This window comes from Peromyscus eremicus, chromosome 9 (genome assembly GCF_949786415.1).
Source record: "Peromyscus eremicus chromosome 9, PerEre_H2_v1, whole genome shotgun sequence".
Classification (NCBI taxonomy): domain Eukaryota; kingdom Metazoa; phylum Chordata; class Mammalia; order Rodentia; family Cricetidae; genus Peromyscus; species Peromyscus eremicus.
Window position 1 is genome coordinate 51,494,030 of NC_081425.1, and position 13,965 is coordinate 51,507,994.

Below are 13,965 nucleotides of genomic sequence, written 5' to 3' on the forward strand. Positions count from 1 at the left end.
AAAAGCTGAGTTATTTTGATTTCCTTATCTTTACATATCTCTTTAATGTCTTAAAATGTACCGTCTCTGAGAGTCCTTTCCTAGCAGACAATGAGGCCATGGGTTCAAGCTCAAGTATAGGGAGCAAGATAGCTTAACTTCATTTTTTTCAATAATGAGCCATAAGTCATACTGTTTTTCTGAGTATAGAGTATGTGTCCCTTATGTGAAATATCTGGGCCAGAGATACTTGAAATTTCAGGGGTTTTTTTTCCTAGATTTTGGTATATTTGCATATATATAAAATGAGATAATTTGAGAATGGGATGGGACCCAAGTCTGAATACAGAATTCACTTGTGTATCACATCCACCTTATGCACTTGGCCTAAAGGTAACTTTGTTTGTTATTGTTCCTGGGGAATTTTTTATTCTTTTGCAGTGCAGGGAACTTAGGGCTCACAGCACTGACCTGTTTCCCCAGCCCAGTAAGTCTGTATGAACAGTTTCATCATTTACTGGACATACTGAAAAGTATTTTGTATTTTGGAGGATTTTGAATTTCAGATCTTGTTACAAGAAATCTCCAGCCCATGTATCAAGTTTCCAAAACTAATTTTCTAGGTGAAAAGATTCCATTCTAGCATGAAGGAAATGGATTCAGAATATTGGGGGGGGGGGGGGGGGGTGCTGTGAAAGGAAGACTTTGATTACAATTGTGTGAAATTCCTATCAGAGGGTTATAGTTGGGATGTTTCTCCTGTTTCTACATCCTGTTACAGAGAACTCTTGTTGGCCTAGTGAGAGACCTGAGAGGGATAGCTTTTGCCTTCAATGCCAAGACCAGCTTCATGATGCTCTTCGAATGGATGTATCCTAACTCATACTAGAAACCTATTGCACAGACAGTAACTGGAGTGAAGCTATGTGTTGGGAGTGCGAAGGACGAGGTTTGGGGGGCAAGAAAATGGTTTTCCAAAAGATCTGCTAAAAGTTGGAATGGAACCAAGCACCAATGTGGAACTGCTGCACATGAATTTTACTATGAGGAAGCCGTGGTGGTGCAGGCCTTTAATCCCAGCACTCAGGAGGCAGAGACAGGAGGATCCTTGAGTTTAAGGCCAGCCTGGTCTACAAAGCAAGGGCCAGGACAGCCAGGGCTGCACACAGAAAACCTGTCTCAAAAAAACAAAAACAAAAAAAAGGAAAGAATCAAAAAGAGAAAGCCAGACGTGGTCTCCCATGCCTGTAATTCCAGCACTTAAGAGAGCGAGACTGGAAGTCATGACTTGGAGGCCAGCCTGGGCAACATAGCAAGTTCTGTCTAATGAAAGTAAAGGCAGGAGAGAGACATAACAAACTTGGAGATCTAGGAAGAAAGCCTTAACTTTACTGACTTTGTGACGTGGATCAGTCAGTCATCAAAATCTGAGGACGTGTTTTTCCAATAGTTTCTTCCAACATAAAAGAAATAGTTGATCTCTTGTCGTGTAAGTGGTAAAGTATAAATAAAAATATGGAATATGGGGGCTGGAGAGATGGCTCAGTGATTGAGAGTACCGACTGATGTTTCGAAGGACCCTGGTTCAATTCCCAGTACCTATATGGCCACTCACATGCAGTCAAAATACCAATGCCCATAAAATTAAAATAAATTTTAAAAAATACATATTTAAAAAATAGGAAATACACTGTGTTCTTCAGAAGAAAGGCACTGAGAATTGAAATGTATCTCTCAATGCCTGTTGTATGGATGTATGTTTGCTTATGTGCGTGCATGGAGAGAGAGATTGCGCACATAGAAAAACTCCCCAGGATAGCGGTTAGCAAACAAAACAGGAAAATAAAGAGCTGTAATATGAGTTTGTGCTTGATGAGCACTGAAAAATTATTTAAACTCTTTCTTGTGGATTCAGAATATCTTCCTTAGCATCTCCTTTATAGCTATCCCTCCTACATGCCAATTCTCCAGCGGGCAATTGAGCTCTGGTACCATGACCCAGCCTGTACCACACCTGTGCTCAAGCTGATGGCTGAATTAGTTCATAACAGGTAAGCGGGATGGTAGCTGCTCTGCTGCTTGAGAACCCCTAAGGTGATTCATTTTCTTGTACAACTCTGGGCAGATTGGGGAGCACTGCTATCAAATTTGAAAGTTTCTAAAAGTGTATGTGTTCTTGTTTGAAAGAAGGATACTGCCAGCCACACAAAGCCATTGCTGTCTACAGGAAATAAATCACCAGATGAGCTCAGGACATCCTCTTTTGTCTGTTTGTTGGGGGTGGGTTGTCTTGAGACAAGGTCTCACTAGCCCAGGTTGACCTTAAATAATATATGACTGAGGATGACCTGAACCTAATTTCCATGCCTCCTCCTGGGTGCTAGGATGATAGGAATGCGCCAACATACCTGATTTGTGCAATGCTGGGGATCAAATCAGAGCTTCCTGCATGCTAGGAAACACTGACTAACCAAGGTAGATCCCCAACCCTGGTATCCGTCCTTTCCCCCACCACCAGGATATCCACTCTTAAGAAGAAGTAAACTTGGCAACCAAGATTTTGTTTTCTCCCCTGCCCAAACATACACAAGTTGACATTTGATAATGGTACCCTGTCCATATTTTAGAATAGTGATATATAAGAAAGATATGCTGTTTTAAATACCTTTTTTTTTTTGAGATCTTATTTTATTTTTAATTATGTGAATGGGTATGTACATGAGTGCATGTGCCTGCAGAGGTCAGAGGCATTTGGCTACCTCTGAAACTGGAATGTAATTACAGGTGATTTTAAGCCACCTGATAGGGACACTGGCAACAAAACTCAGGTCCTCTACAAGAACAGTACATGCTCTTAACTGCTGAGCCATCTCTTCAGCTCCTAAAATTTTTTTTTAAACCTTTTCTTAGTGTGTGGCAAGTGGCTCAAACTTAGGATCCTAACACTCAGGAAGCTGAGGTAGGAGGATTGCCACATGCTAACCCAGGCTACAAAGTAGGATCCTGTCTCAAAACAGCAGTGTGTAAAGTGGGTAAAGTGTTTGCTATGCAGGCAGGAGGACTTGTGTTTGTATTCCCAGCACCCATATAAAAGTTAGGTATGGCTATACATATCCATAATCCATACTGAAAAGACAGAGATAGGCAAATTCTCATGGTGCCCTGAACAGTCTAGGCAAAACACTGAGCTCCATGTTCAGTAAAACACTTTGTCTCTAAATACAATAGAGGAACCAGGCATGGTGGCACATGCCTTTAGTCATAGCACTCAAGGGGCAAGGCAGGTGGATCTCTTTGAGTTTGGCTAGCCATGGCTATGTAGTGAGACCCTGTTTCGGGGGGAGGGGGGGTAAAAAGCAGTGTAACAAGAACCCCTGATCCAGGCCTGTGGCCTCCAAACACATAGGCAAGCACACATGTACACACACATGCATATATCAACACACACACACACACACACACACACACACACACACACACACACACACAAGTTGTTTATTAGCCTAACTGTAGCTAGCTAGACCAAGATAATTAAAAAAAAAAATTCGGGGTTGGGGATTTAGCTCAGTGGTAGAGCGCTGCTTGCAAGGTCCTGGGTTCGGTCCTCAGCTCTGGGGGAAAAATAAATTCAGTATACCAAATTTTAGATCTGTCTTACATTTTAGAGCAAAACGAAAAAAAATAGTGCCTTAGCTTTGCATTTGTGGGTATGTTAATCAATTTCTCATGACACTGCTGAGAATTTTTAAAACTGCTATAGTGATGAGTGAGTATAATATTCTGAGGGGCCATAACCTCCCATGAAGCCTACATTCAAAGAGCTAATCATAGCCGGGCAGTGGTGGCGCACGCCTTTAATCCCAGCACTCGGGAGGCAGAGCCAGGTGGATCTCTGTGAGTTCGAGGCCAGCCTGGGCTACCAAGTGAGTTCCAGGAGAGGCGCAAAGCTACACAGAGAAACCCTGTCTCGAAAAACCAAAAAAAAAAAAAAAAAAAAAAAAAGAGCTAATCATTTATAAAATAGTTATCTGAGAGTACCCAATCTTTGTTAAGAAACTTCATAGCTGTTGTGGACAGAATCTCTCCCTCAATTGATGTAACATATGGTAAGAAGGACACTAAAAACAAGTATATGCTGGGCAGGTGGGTTGCTATGAATTTGAGGTCAGACTAGGCTATAGTGAGTACTAGGCCAGCCTGGACTACAGCATCAGACCCTATCCCCCCAAAATTAAGAAGTACAGAAGAGAATTTTAGCAGTGATTAAATGCTATTTTAAAAGTAATAGAATTGAACTGGGCGGTGGTGGCACACGACTTTAATCTCAGCTCTCAGGAGGCAGAGGCAGGTGGATCTCCGTGAGTTTGAGGCCAGCCTGGTCTACAGAGTGAGTTCCAGAACAGCTAGAGCTGTTACACAAAGAAACCCTGTCTCAAGAAACTTAATTAAAATATATATATATAATAGAATTGAGAAGAGTAGGAAGGAGGTCAAGGAAAGCCTCTCAGTGAAGCTGATGGATTTTTTTGTTTGATCTGTGTGCCTCTGCCTCCCCAAGTGCTGGGATACAGGTGTGTACCACCACCACCCTGCTGAGAAGCTGATCTGGGATCTGAATGACAAGATTCTAATAGAACTCCAGGTGAAAGCTGTTGTAAGCAGTTAATACTATTGTAGGTACCCCTAAGATAGGTCAGGCTTGCTGGAATTTGAGACAGAGCACCACCTCTGTGGCTGGATCCTGGTGAGCAAGCAGAGGACATAGAGGAAGTCAAGTTTGTGGGCAGACGTGCCTTTGCTAGAGCCTTGGTACAGCAGTAATGAAGAACAGACATTTATCCTCACTGAGAACAGACATTTATCCTCACTGCAGTAGGAAGTTAGTAAGCATTTTATGCAGGTTTGTCGGTGATCTTGCTTACTTCATTTAATGGTGTCATTCTAGCTACCTGCCATGTGAAGAATAGACTGTAGTGAGGCAAGAGTGGAAACGGAGAACATATAGGAAGTGAGTGGACTTGAGCATGATTAGACAGGCAGGGGTGTCAAGAAGGACCTCTGGATCTTGCAGGCCTTGACTAGTCAGGTGCCGTTCACTCCAAGGTAGAGTAGCTAAAAGAGATATTCTGGCCTCACAAACAGTCAAGAACCAAAACTGAGATTATTAAAATGTATTCTCCCTTGCCTGATATTTGAGTGTTAGAGCATTCCAAGTCCTTTAGTGTTCTTCTTAGAAAATGGTAATAGTGTTTGCACCCCTCCATCTCTTGCCACCGAGACTGTGGGTAAATGCAAACAAAGACTTGGGAGTTAGTACCAACAAATGACTGGTAGAAACCATACCTTAAAGAAAATTGAGAATTTTAAAAGGCTTAATTTTATCTACAGTCCTGTTGTTTAGTTTGGTTTGGTTTTATTTTAATGTTTTCATTGTTTGAAGAGCAGAACTTGAACCTAAAATGGTGAGCTTTAAGAAAAAGCAACATCATTGAATAAAAAGTATGGTTCTTCCCTCAGTGGAGTCAGCAGTTTGCAGCAGTAGTGCTGAGTCACCTATGGAGCACCAGTGAGAACCTAGAACATCCTGTTCTACCAAGAAAAACCTTTGACTTTTTGTCCTTCTGTATTTTCTGCTCAGATCTCAGCGACTCCAGTTTGATGTCTCATCTCCCAATGGTATCTTACTTTTCCGAGAAACCAGCAAGATGATAACAATGTATGGTAGGTACTTTAGAGAAGCATGTCCCTGGAAGTGAATCCAACTGTATGTGGTCTCAGGTTAGACTAAGAGTAGCCAGGAGAGCATTCCCATGGGGTGCTGTGTTCCTTATACATAAGTATGAGACTGCTAGATGTTACCAAAGGCCTGCTGAAATATATATTGTATATGCCTATGTATAGGACGGTTGGGATAACTGTGAACGCTTAAACTATAAACACAAATGCCTTTAATCTCAGTACTCAGAAGGCAGAGGCAGGCAGATCTCTGTGAGTTCAAGGCCAGCCAGAACTACATAGTACAACCCTGACTATAAAAAAGTATTATGAACATGGTTGTATAAATACTTCCTGTGTTTTCTCAGGCAATCGTATCCTGACGCTAGGAGAGGTGCCAAAAGATCAGGTCTATGCTTTGAAGCTCAAGGGTATCTCCATCTGCTTCTCCATGCTGAAAGCTGCTCTCAGTGGGAGTTACGTCAATTTTGGGGTCTTCCGTCTCTATGGAGATGATGCCTTGGAAAATGCCCTACAGACTTTCATCAAACTGCTTCTCTCTATTCCTCACAGTGACCTCCTGGTAAGCCTAAGCCCCATTGGCAGTATCATGCACAGATCATGTTAGTTTTTTATGCCCATGACCACAACTGAATGTTTTTCCTAAGAAACTACAACCTCATGCCTTTAATCCCAGCACTTAGGAGGAAGAGGGAGGCAGATCTCTGAGTTCAAGAACTGCTTTGTCAACATCAAGTTCTATTCCAGAGAGAGCTATATAAAGGTTGTGTCTCAGACAGACAAGAAACTGCAACCTTATTCCTTTCGCTGTAACTGTGTCTTTTGTTTTCCCAACTGAAGGAACTAGTTTATTAAAGACCTTCTCCCTTTGTGCTAAAGTACTAAATGATTCAACTGATTTTCTTCCTTCTCTTTTGCCCAGGATTACCCCAAGCTCAGCCAGTCTTACTATTCACTACTGGAAGTCCTGACCCAGGACCATATGAACTTTATTGCAAGCCTGGAACCTCATGTCATCATGTACATCCTCTCTTCGATTTCTGAAGGACTTACTGCACTTGGTAAGGACCAAGGTGGTCTGGTGTGTGCCACTTACAGTCTCTAAAAACATTGCTGCTGTAAAATGTTGGCCTTGACAACCCAATGTGACACTCATGGTATAGTCTCATCAAGCAAGTGCTTACTGATCCTGGTGCAAGTACCACTGTGTGAGACATTCAGGATACAGTGACAGAACATACTTTTTCCTTACAGAGTTTTTCATCTGGTGGGTAAAACAAATACCTGAATAGACAAGACACATGGCAGGTGAATACAGAGGAATAAGTAAGCTCCTGGTCATGAGAAGATGGGTTCAGGGAAAGCCTGGCATCAAAGTATGCGTGTAAAAGATGGATAGGAGGTCCACAACGGTTGCAGGCATAGCAAGACTAACATTTATGGGCAAGAAGAAACTAGGAAATCCAGCTGGCTTATGAGGAAGGCTATAGAGAAATAAAGTCAAGCTGAAAATAAGCAGAAACAGTGTGCACATCCAGCAAGGTCCCCTTGGGCGCATTAGAGGATTGATCCTCTCTCTTGAGCATCGTAGAAGCTATAGAAGTGTTTCCTCAGCTAGTTCCCCAAGTTCCCTCCTAGTCCTTGTAGTCCTGTCAACCATTTTGGTATTAGGCCGAACAGTCATGATAGAAAGGACTTTTGAATTATCTATTGTGAACTATTCATACCTCACTGCCACTTTCGTGATACATCTGTACTTCTTTCCAGGACAAAAGCCATATCTAGAATAGTCCATCCCCAAGGTATCAGACCTTGCCTTGGGAGCCTGCCTGCACATTGCCCGGTTCCTCAGATAAGCTGTGGACCTCCCCAAGATGCTTTAGAGATAAAGGCCAGTACATAGCCCATTCTAACCAAGGTCAATGTTGACAGGCCATATGAAATTGGATTTGACGATGCCCTCCTCAACCAGTAACTCAGGCTCATACTTCAGACCCCTGGGTTCTATAGCTCTTACTGTTTCTAGCAGTATGGTTTTGGATGAGTCTCATTATCTCTCCAGGCTGGTGTCTCTGTTGTCAGAAGCCATACTTAACCTCCTTGAGAGTTCTCAAGAGCATATATTAAAGTATTTGTAAAATAGTGATGGCCCATGCCTTTAATCCCAGTACTTGGAGCAGAGGCAGGTGAATCTCTTTGAGTTTGAGTTTGAGTTCTGGTCTACAGAGCTAGTTTCAGAATAGCCAGGACTACACAGAGAAACCCTGTCTTGGGGGAAGCATTTAACAAAGTATTTGGCACAAATATAGCACTTGTTGAATAAGATTTTTTTAAGTGAAATAAAATACATTAAGCCAATAATTTAATACTTAACATTATGTATTACATTCCATTTCAAAGTTAAACTGGGCCTTGTGTGTACTCAGTAGTGACCTTGGCTGAGGTCCCAGTCTAACCACATAATCTTAGGGGATTGCAGCCAGTGTTAATCTATTTGCCCAAGTCATCCGCAGCTCAGTATTCCTGCTCTCCCACACCTTTCTTCCAGACACCATGGTATGCACAGGCTGCTGTTCCTGCCTGGACCATATTGTGACATACCTCTTCAAACAGCTGTCACGAAGCACCAAGAAAAGGACAACACCCCTGAACCGGGAGAGTGACTGCTTTCTGCATATCATGCAGCAGCATCCAGCTATGATCCAGCAGGTAAGGAATCTGAGGGTTAATTGGCAGTGGTGGTATGTCCCACTGTGGATGAACTTCTTCAAGAGAGGGAAGGCCAAGCAAGCTGATGCACATCTCACTATGTTCATGTTCTTAAAATGGCAGTGGATTTTGAATTTTCTAGATCTGAAAAATAAATGATCTGAGTGTCACCTACCCGTGTCCTATCTCATGAGCACTCACTTCCACGAAAATTGCTCTTCTCCCTCACTGCTGGGAAACGGAGCATGAGTTAGCCACACCTAGCTTTCTTAGAGCAAGAATACAAGACAAAGCTGGGCAGTGGTGACACACACCTTTAATCCCAGCACCGGGAGGCAGGGGCAGGCGGAACTCTGTCAGTTCGAGGCCAGCCTGGTCTACAGAGTGAGATCCAGGACAGCCAAGACTGTTATATGGGTTGGGGGGGGGGGGGATGGGGGGGAGAAGATACAATGCCAAATAGAAGTCAGTAGTATGGCATATGTTTAAGCTGATAATGTCCAAGCCAGTTTCACGACTACTCATTGCTCTCAAGTAGCAGTAAAATTATTCACAACTTAATCACACTCTCAAAGAGTCATAAAGCTCTCTTCTCTAAGACCAGTACTTGGAAATAATAGTACAAGGAGCTTTTTGCCTGCTTAAATTTTGTATGCTTCACCCCATCCTATTCCCCACAAGTCAGAGTGAACAGGGAAAGACTACCTATAAATAAAAGTTTACCATGAAGATTCACAGATATTTTTCTAGTTTACCCTGCATAGAAGAAACCTGTTTAGGCCAGGCGGTGGTGGCACACGCCTTTAATCCCAGCACTCGGGAGGCAGAGCCAGGCGGATCTCTGTGAGTTCAAGGCCATCCTGGTCTACAGAGCTAGATCCAGGAAAGACGCAAAGCTACACAGAGAAACCCTGTCCCAAAAAAAAGACCTGTTTGGAGCCTGTCCTCCTACTTAATGTAACTGCACGCTAACTGGATCTCTGCCTTCTTGCTGCTAGATGCTGTCCACGGTGCTGAACATCATCATCTTTGAAGACTGTAGAAATCAGTGGTCTATGTCCCGACCCCTACTTGGCTTGATACTACTTAATGAAAAGGTAGGCCAGGATCAGCAAGGGGCTCAGGAGATAGGTACTTACACCAACCCTGACAGCCTGAGTTCAGACTTTTTTTTTTTATTAAATCTTTATTTTATGTGTATGGGTGTTTTGTCTGCATGTATGTATATATACCACGTGTGTGCCTGGTACTCTTGGAAGCCAGAAGAGGGCATCAGAGCCCATGGAGCTAGAGTTACATATGATAATAAGCTGCCATATAGGTGCTGGGAACCAAACTGAGGTCCTCTAGGAGAACAGCCAGTGCTCTTAACTACTGAACTATCTCTCCAGCCACCACCCCTCCTTAGGAGAGAGTGTGTGTGTATGTGTGTGTGTTGTTGGATGTAGTGGTGCACACTTTTAATTCCAGCACTCAGGATGCAGAACCAGGATGATCTCTCGAGTTCAAGGCCAGTCTGGTCTATAGAGCAAGTTACAGGACAACCAGATAGTAAGACCCTGGCTTGAAAAGAAAAGGGGTCTACAGAGATGGCTCAGTGATAAGTGTGTTTGCTCTTCTTCCAGATGGACCAAAGTTTGATTCCCAGCCTCCACATCAGGCAGCACTCAACCATTTGTAACTCCATCTCCAAGGAGTCTGACACTTTTCTGTCATTTGAGGGCACCCAGACACATACACACACAGAACAATAATAGAAATAAAACTCCGAAAACAAAAAGAAAAGGTAGGAATGCCAGCTCCTGTCCTAGCCAGAGGTTTATTAAGCCTTCACACGGCTGTCACTTGGCAAGGAGGCCTGGGGTATGGGCCATCGACTAAATGTGTCCTGTTTCTACTTGCCTATTGAAGTCTGCACACAGTCAGGTTTGGCAGCCTATGCCTATAATCCCAGCATTTGGGAGGTGAACGCAGGAGGAGCAAAAGTGTAAGGTCATTCACAGCTACATAGTGAGTTTGAGGCCAGTCTAGGCTACATGAGACCCTGCCTTAAAAAAATAGTGACAAAAATCCTTTAAAGGGAAAGTTGTCCCTAGACATTAGAGCACCTGAGACCTACACTCTAGATCCAGCTGTCACAAAGCCTTGCCATTCCCCTGAAAGGGAGTCTGAAGCCAGGTCTGGTAGCACATGCTTACAGCTCCAGCACTTGGGGAGTGGACGGAGAGGCAGATAGATCCAGAAGTTGAGGGTCCTGCTGAGGCCAGTGTTTGAACTGTACAGTATATATTGACTTGTAGTAGACACTGCCTTCCTTGAAGAACACTCACCTGTCTTCTCTCACCTTCCATTTTGCTCCTTGACCCACAGTATTTTTCTGACCTGAGAAACAGCATTGTCAATAGCCAACCACCAGAGAAACAGCAGGCCATGCATCTGTGTTTTGAAAATTTGATGGAAGGCATTGAGCGGAATCTTCTGACAAAAAACAGAGACAGGTAAGTGTCTGTCTGGGTCTTGCCAAGAAGTACTGTTATTTTTCAGACTGAGAAACAAGGGCAGTTCCATAGACATTTCTTTTCACCAGATATGATCTACCTAAAGCAGTCCTGTCTAGTAGAGAGGCAAGCTACATGTCTAGTTTAAATTTCTCCATGACAAGTTTTAGTAGTAACCCAAAACATCTAAAATTATGTCAGTGTATGTTTTAAAATTGAGATTGTAAACTTTATTTTGCTAAATCTTTAAAACCATATATATAATATATATATAATACTTAATGGCATATCTAAACTGAGATGCTAAGTTTTTGTCAGAAACACCTAATCTGAACTACATTTCATAAACTTGACACAGATTGATAGATTCTTGTACCCTGGTTATGCCAAACATATTTGAAGTTTTCAAAGAAATTAACTATCTAGATTATCTTCATTATTTAATTCTAATGAAAGCGTTTTAATGTAAGAGTAAGTAGACTGATGGGGAACTGAATTTAAATATTAAATTTGATTCAGCTCTCAGTCTCGCTGGCTCACTAACCATCTGTGGTTAGCAGCTTCCATATTGGAAAAACACAGCTCTATGTCTTCGGTCTTTTAGCATTGACTTCCTAAGGTTAATACCCATCTCTTGTCAAGCAGTTAATGTTGCCTGTGGTGCTGCCATGAGCCCAGCATGGCCCTCCTAGCTCCAGGTTTGACCATCTCTGGCCTGCTGAGAAGTTACCAGGAAAAAGTAGAAATGTAAACAAGGCTACCTTTCCCTAATAGTCCTAAGACTAAGGCTAGCTGATTAGACAGAGTTCCTGTGTTCTGCTTCTCAGTAGCTATTTCTGTACTTAGGAAAACGTTTTAGGCAAAGACCTTTCATTTCTACCTCCTGCCCCAAACCACATGCATCCTTTCTGCAGGTTCACCCAGAACCTGTCAGCATTCCGTCGAGAAGTCAACGATTCAATGAAGAATTCCACTTATGGAGTGAATAGCAATGACATGATGAGCTGACAACTCTTGGACTCTACCTGTACAGAGCAGCGTCCCTTTGGTCTGGTCCAGAGGTTGAACAATTGCAAGGGAGAGGGCCTGGCTGATCCCAGCTCCTTCCTCCAGAGGTGTGGGGGAAATGGCAAAGGTCAACTAGCCATTTCCCCAAGAAATAACGGGGTGTGCGTGCACTCGCTAAGGGCAGGGCGCTGCTGGTTCCTGGGGGACTGGGTGGGAAGGGTGGTGGAAGGAGACAGAGACAAACATCTGAGACTCCAGCCCCCTCCTGGGGCCACCCAAGCAGGGAGAGCCCAGTGTCCTGCCACAACCTGCCTTGTATAAACATGTACATTTTTTCATAACATTTTGAACAAGGTTTATATTGACTCAAGTTTAAAAACAAAAGTGTGACTGAAAAATTTTTACAGAGTCTAGTGCACCAATGCTGATGTGAGGGTTATGTATGGTGAGTGAAGAAAAATGTGTATTGTGGTGGCCTGAAGCTTTATTGGACAAGGATGTGTGAAAGTGCAGAGATATATTTAGTGACACAGTGTAGAGAGGCAAAACAAAAGGAAAAACTCCAAATGTATATTTTTTCTTAATGCCCTTTTCCCACCCCCACCCCCAATGATGCGTTCCTGTTGCTGTATTAACCCTTGTTATTAGGAACTCTGAGCCATGCGGGAGCACCATCCTCCCCGTCCATGGATGCTGCCCTGGGCCCCCCAGCCTCCTGCAGTAACAAACAACTCCAGCTAAAAATGTCTGGTGTTCTGATCTCTATCCTTTCTCCCATTTTACTTAACCCTCATCCTCAGACAGATGCCTCTTGCTGTTAAAAGTTGGATTTATGTCTTAGGATTCTTGGTCTCTGTAGGGAGACTATGGAGAATTGAGCCATTTGCTCTCTTGTTGAGCAATTTGCATGAGTCCACCAGAGGCCTGATGTGTGTGGCCATAACTTTGTCTTCCCCAGCCCTTGAGGCAGTGTGTGTGGATGTGTGTGTGGATATTTATGTATGTACCCTGCACTCATGAATGTATGAACTGGAGGAAGTTACTACAGAGGAGGGGTTCTTAATAACAAGGTCTACCTAGCATGAAGTATTTAACATTCTCCCTTGAAAAATATACATTTTTATAAAATAAAAACCATAATAAATGTTTTGAATATTAAAAAAGAAAAATTAACCTACAGAGAAAAATTCAATGGAGAAAGCTATTTGCCTTGTACTTTCCCACAACTGTTGCTGCTAGTTGTACACATCTCTAGTTCAGCTCTTACCCATGGGACATTAATCAATTAGGTTTTATTTTTATTTTCCTCAACCCTCACAAACAAGCCTGTTAATTTCCTTCTCCTCTGGCGACTGTGTGGTGAATCTTTTCTTGCGTGATCAGGTTGCGGATAGACTTGTAAGGGTGTTTGCTGCATACAGTGTAAGCATTGTGACCGCCAATAAACTTCAGTGGTTTCTACTGACCTGGTTTCAGCAGTCAAGTGTAGTGTGTCCAGGGATGTGTCTCACTTAAACACATGGAGGTAATAATTTAATCAATCATGCCTTCTTTTTTAAAAGCCACTGGATACAGAAGTCCCTCTGCCTTATAAAATTAACTCACTGTATCTGACTCAATTCTTTAAAAATATGACTGGTTCAGCTAACATACTTGAAGCATAGTGTAATGCTCTCCAGAGTTGTCAAAATGAAGACACTCTTCCTCTCTTCAGGTAATAAAATGACTACCTGCATATAAGCAGTAGTTGAAGAAAGCCCCATTTTGTTAGTCCTTCCATCTGCTTCTCTGATATAGGCTGGGCTTCATTTATCAGGCCTTGAAAAGTTAGAGGCAGATGTTTCTCCTGGAATACCACAGAATGCACAGGCCAGATCAAGCAAATAAAGAACACTAGTTTCTGGGATTATGGCCCTGTGCTACACAGTGCCTTCAGTAGGAGGGATCTCCATTGCCCAGGACCATTGAAAAGCACAAAAGTAGAAGATAGCTGTGTGTTTCTACCTACACAGGCCAAATCTGTGCACATTCTTAG

General features: G+C 42.8%; 1 protein-coding gene across 1 annotated transcript in view; it reads left to right on the top strand.

Annotated features, from left to right (window-relative positions):
- The window catches only part of Xpo7 (exportin 7), an 89,805-nt gene extending 76,410 nt beyond the window's left edge, over positions 1-13,395 (top strand). Inside the window, exons 20-28 of the mRNA XM_059273360.1 lie at positions 761-849; positions 1,923-2,030; positions 5,618-5,700; positions 6,063-6,277; positions 6,638-6,776; positions 8,264-8,424; positions 9,423-9,521; positions 10,795-10,922; positions 11,837-13,395. Of these exons, the coding sequence (XP_059129343.1) occupies positions 761-849; positions 1,923-2,030; positions 5,618-5,700; positions 6,063-6,277; positions 6,638-6,776; positions 8,264-8,424; positions 9,423-9,521; positions 10,795-10,922; positions 11,837-11,930 (1,116 nt within the window). The 3' untranslated portion in view covers positions 11,931-13,395. The remainder of the gene's footprint in view (positions 1-760; positions 850-1,922; positions 2,031-5,617; positions 5,701-6,062; positions 6,278-6,637; positions 6,777-8,263; positions 8,425-9,422; positions 9,522-10,794; positions 10,923-11,836) is intronic.
- Positions 13,396-13,965: the final 570 nt, after the last annotated feature.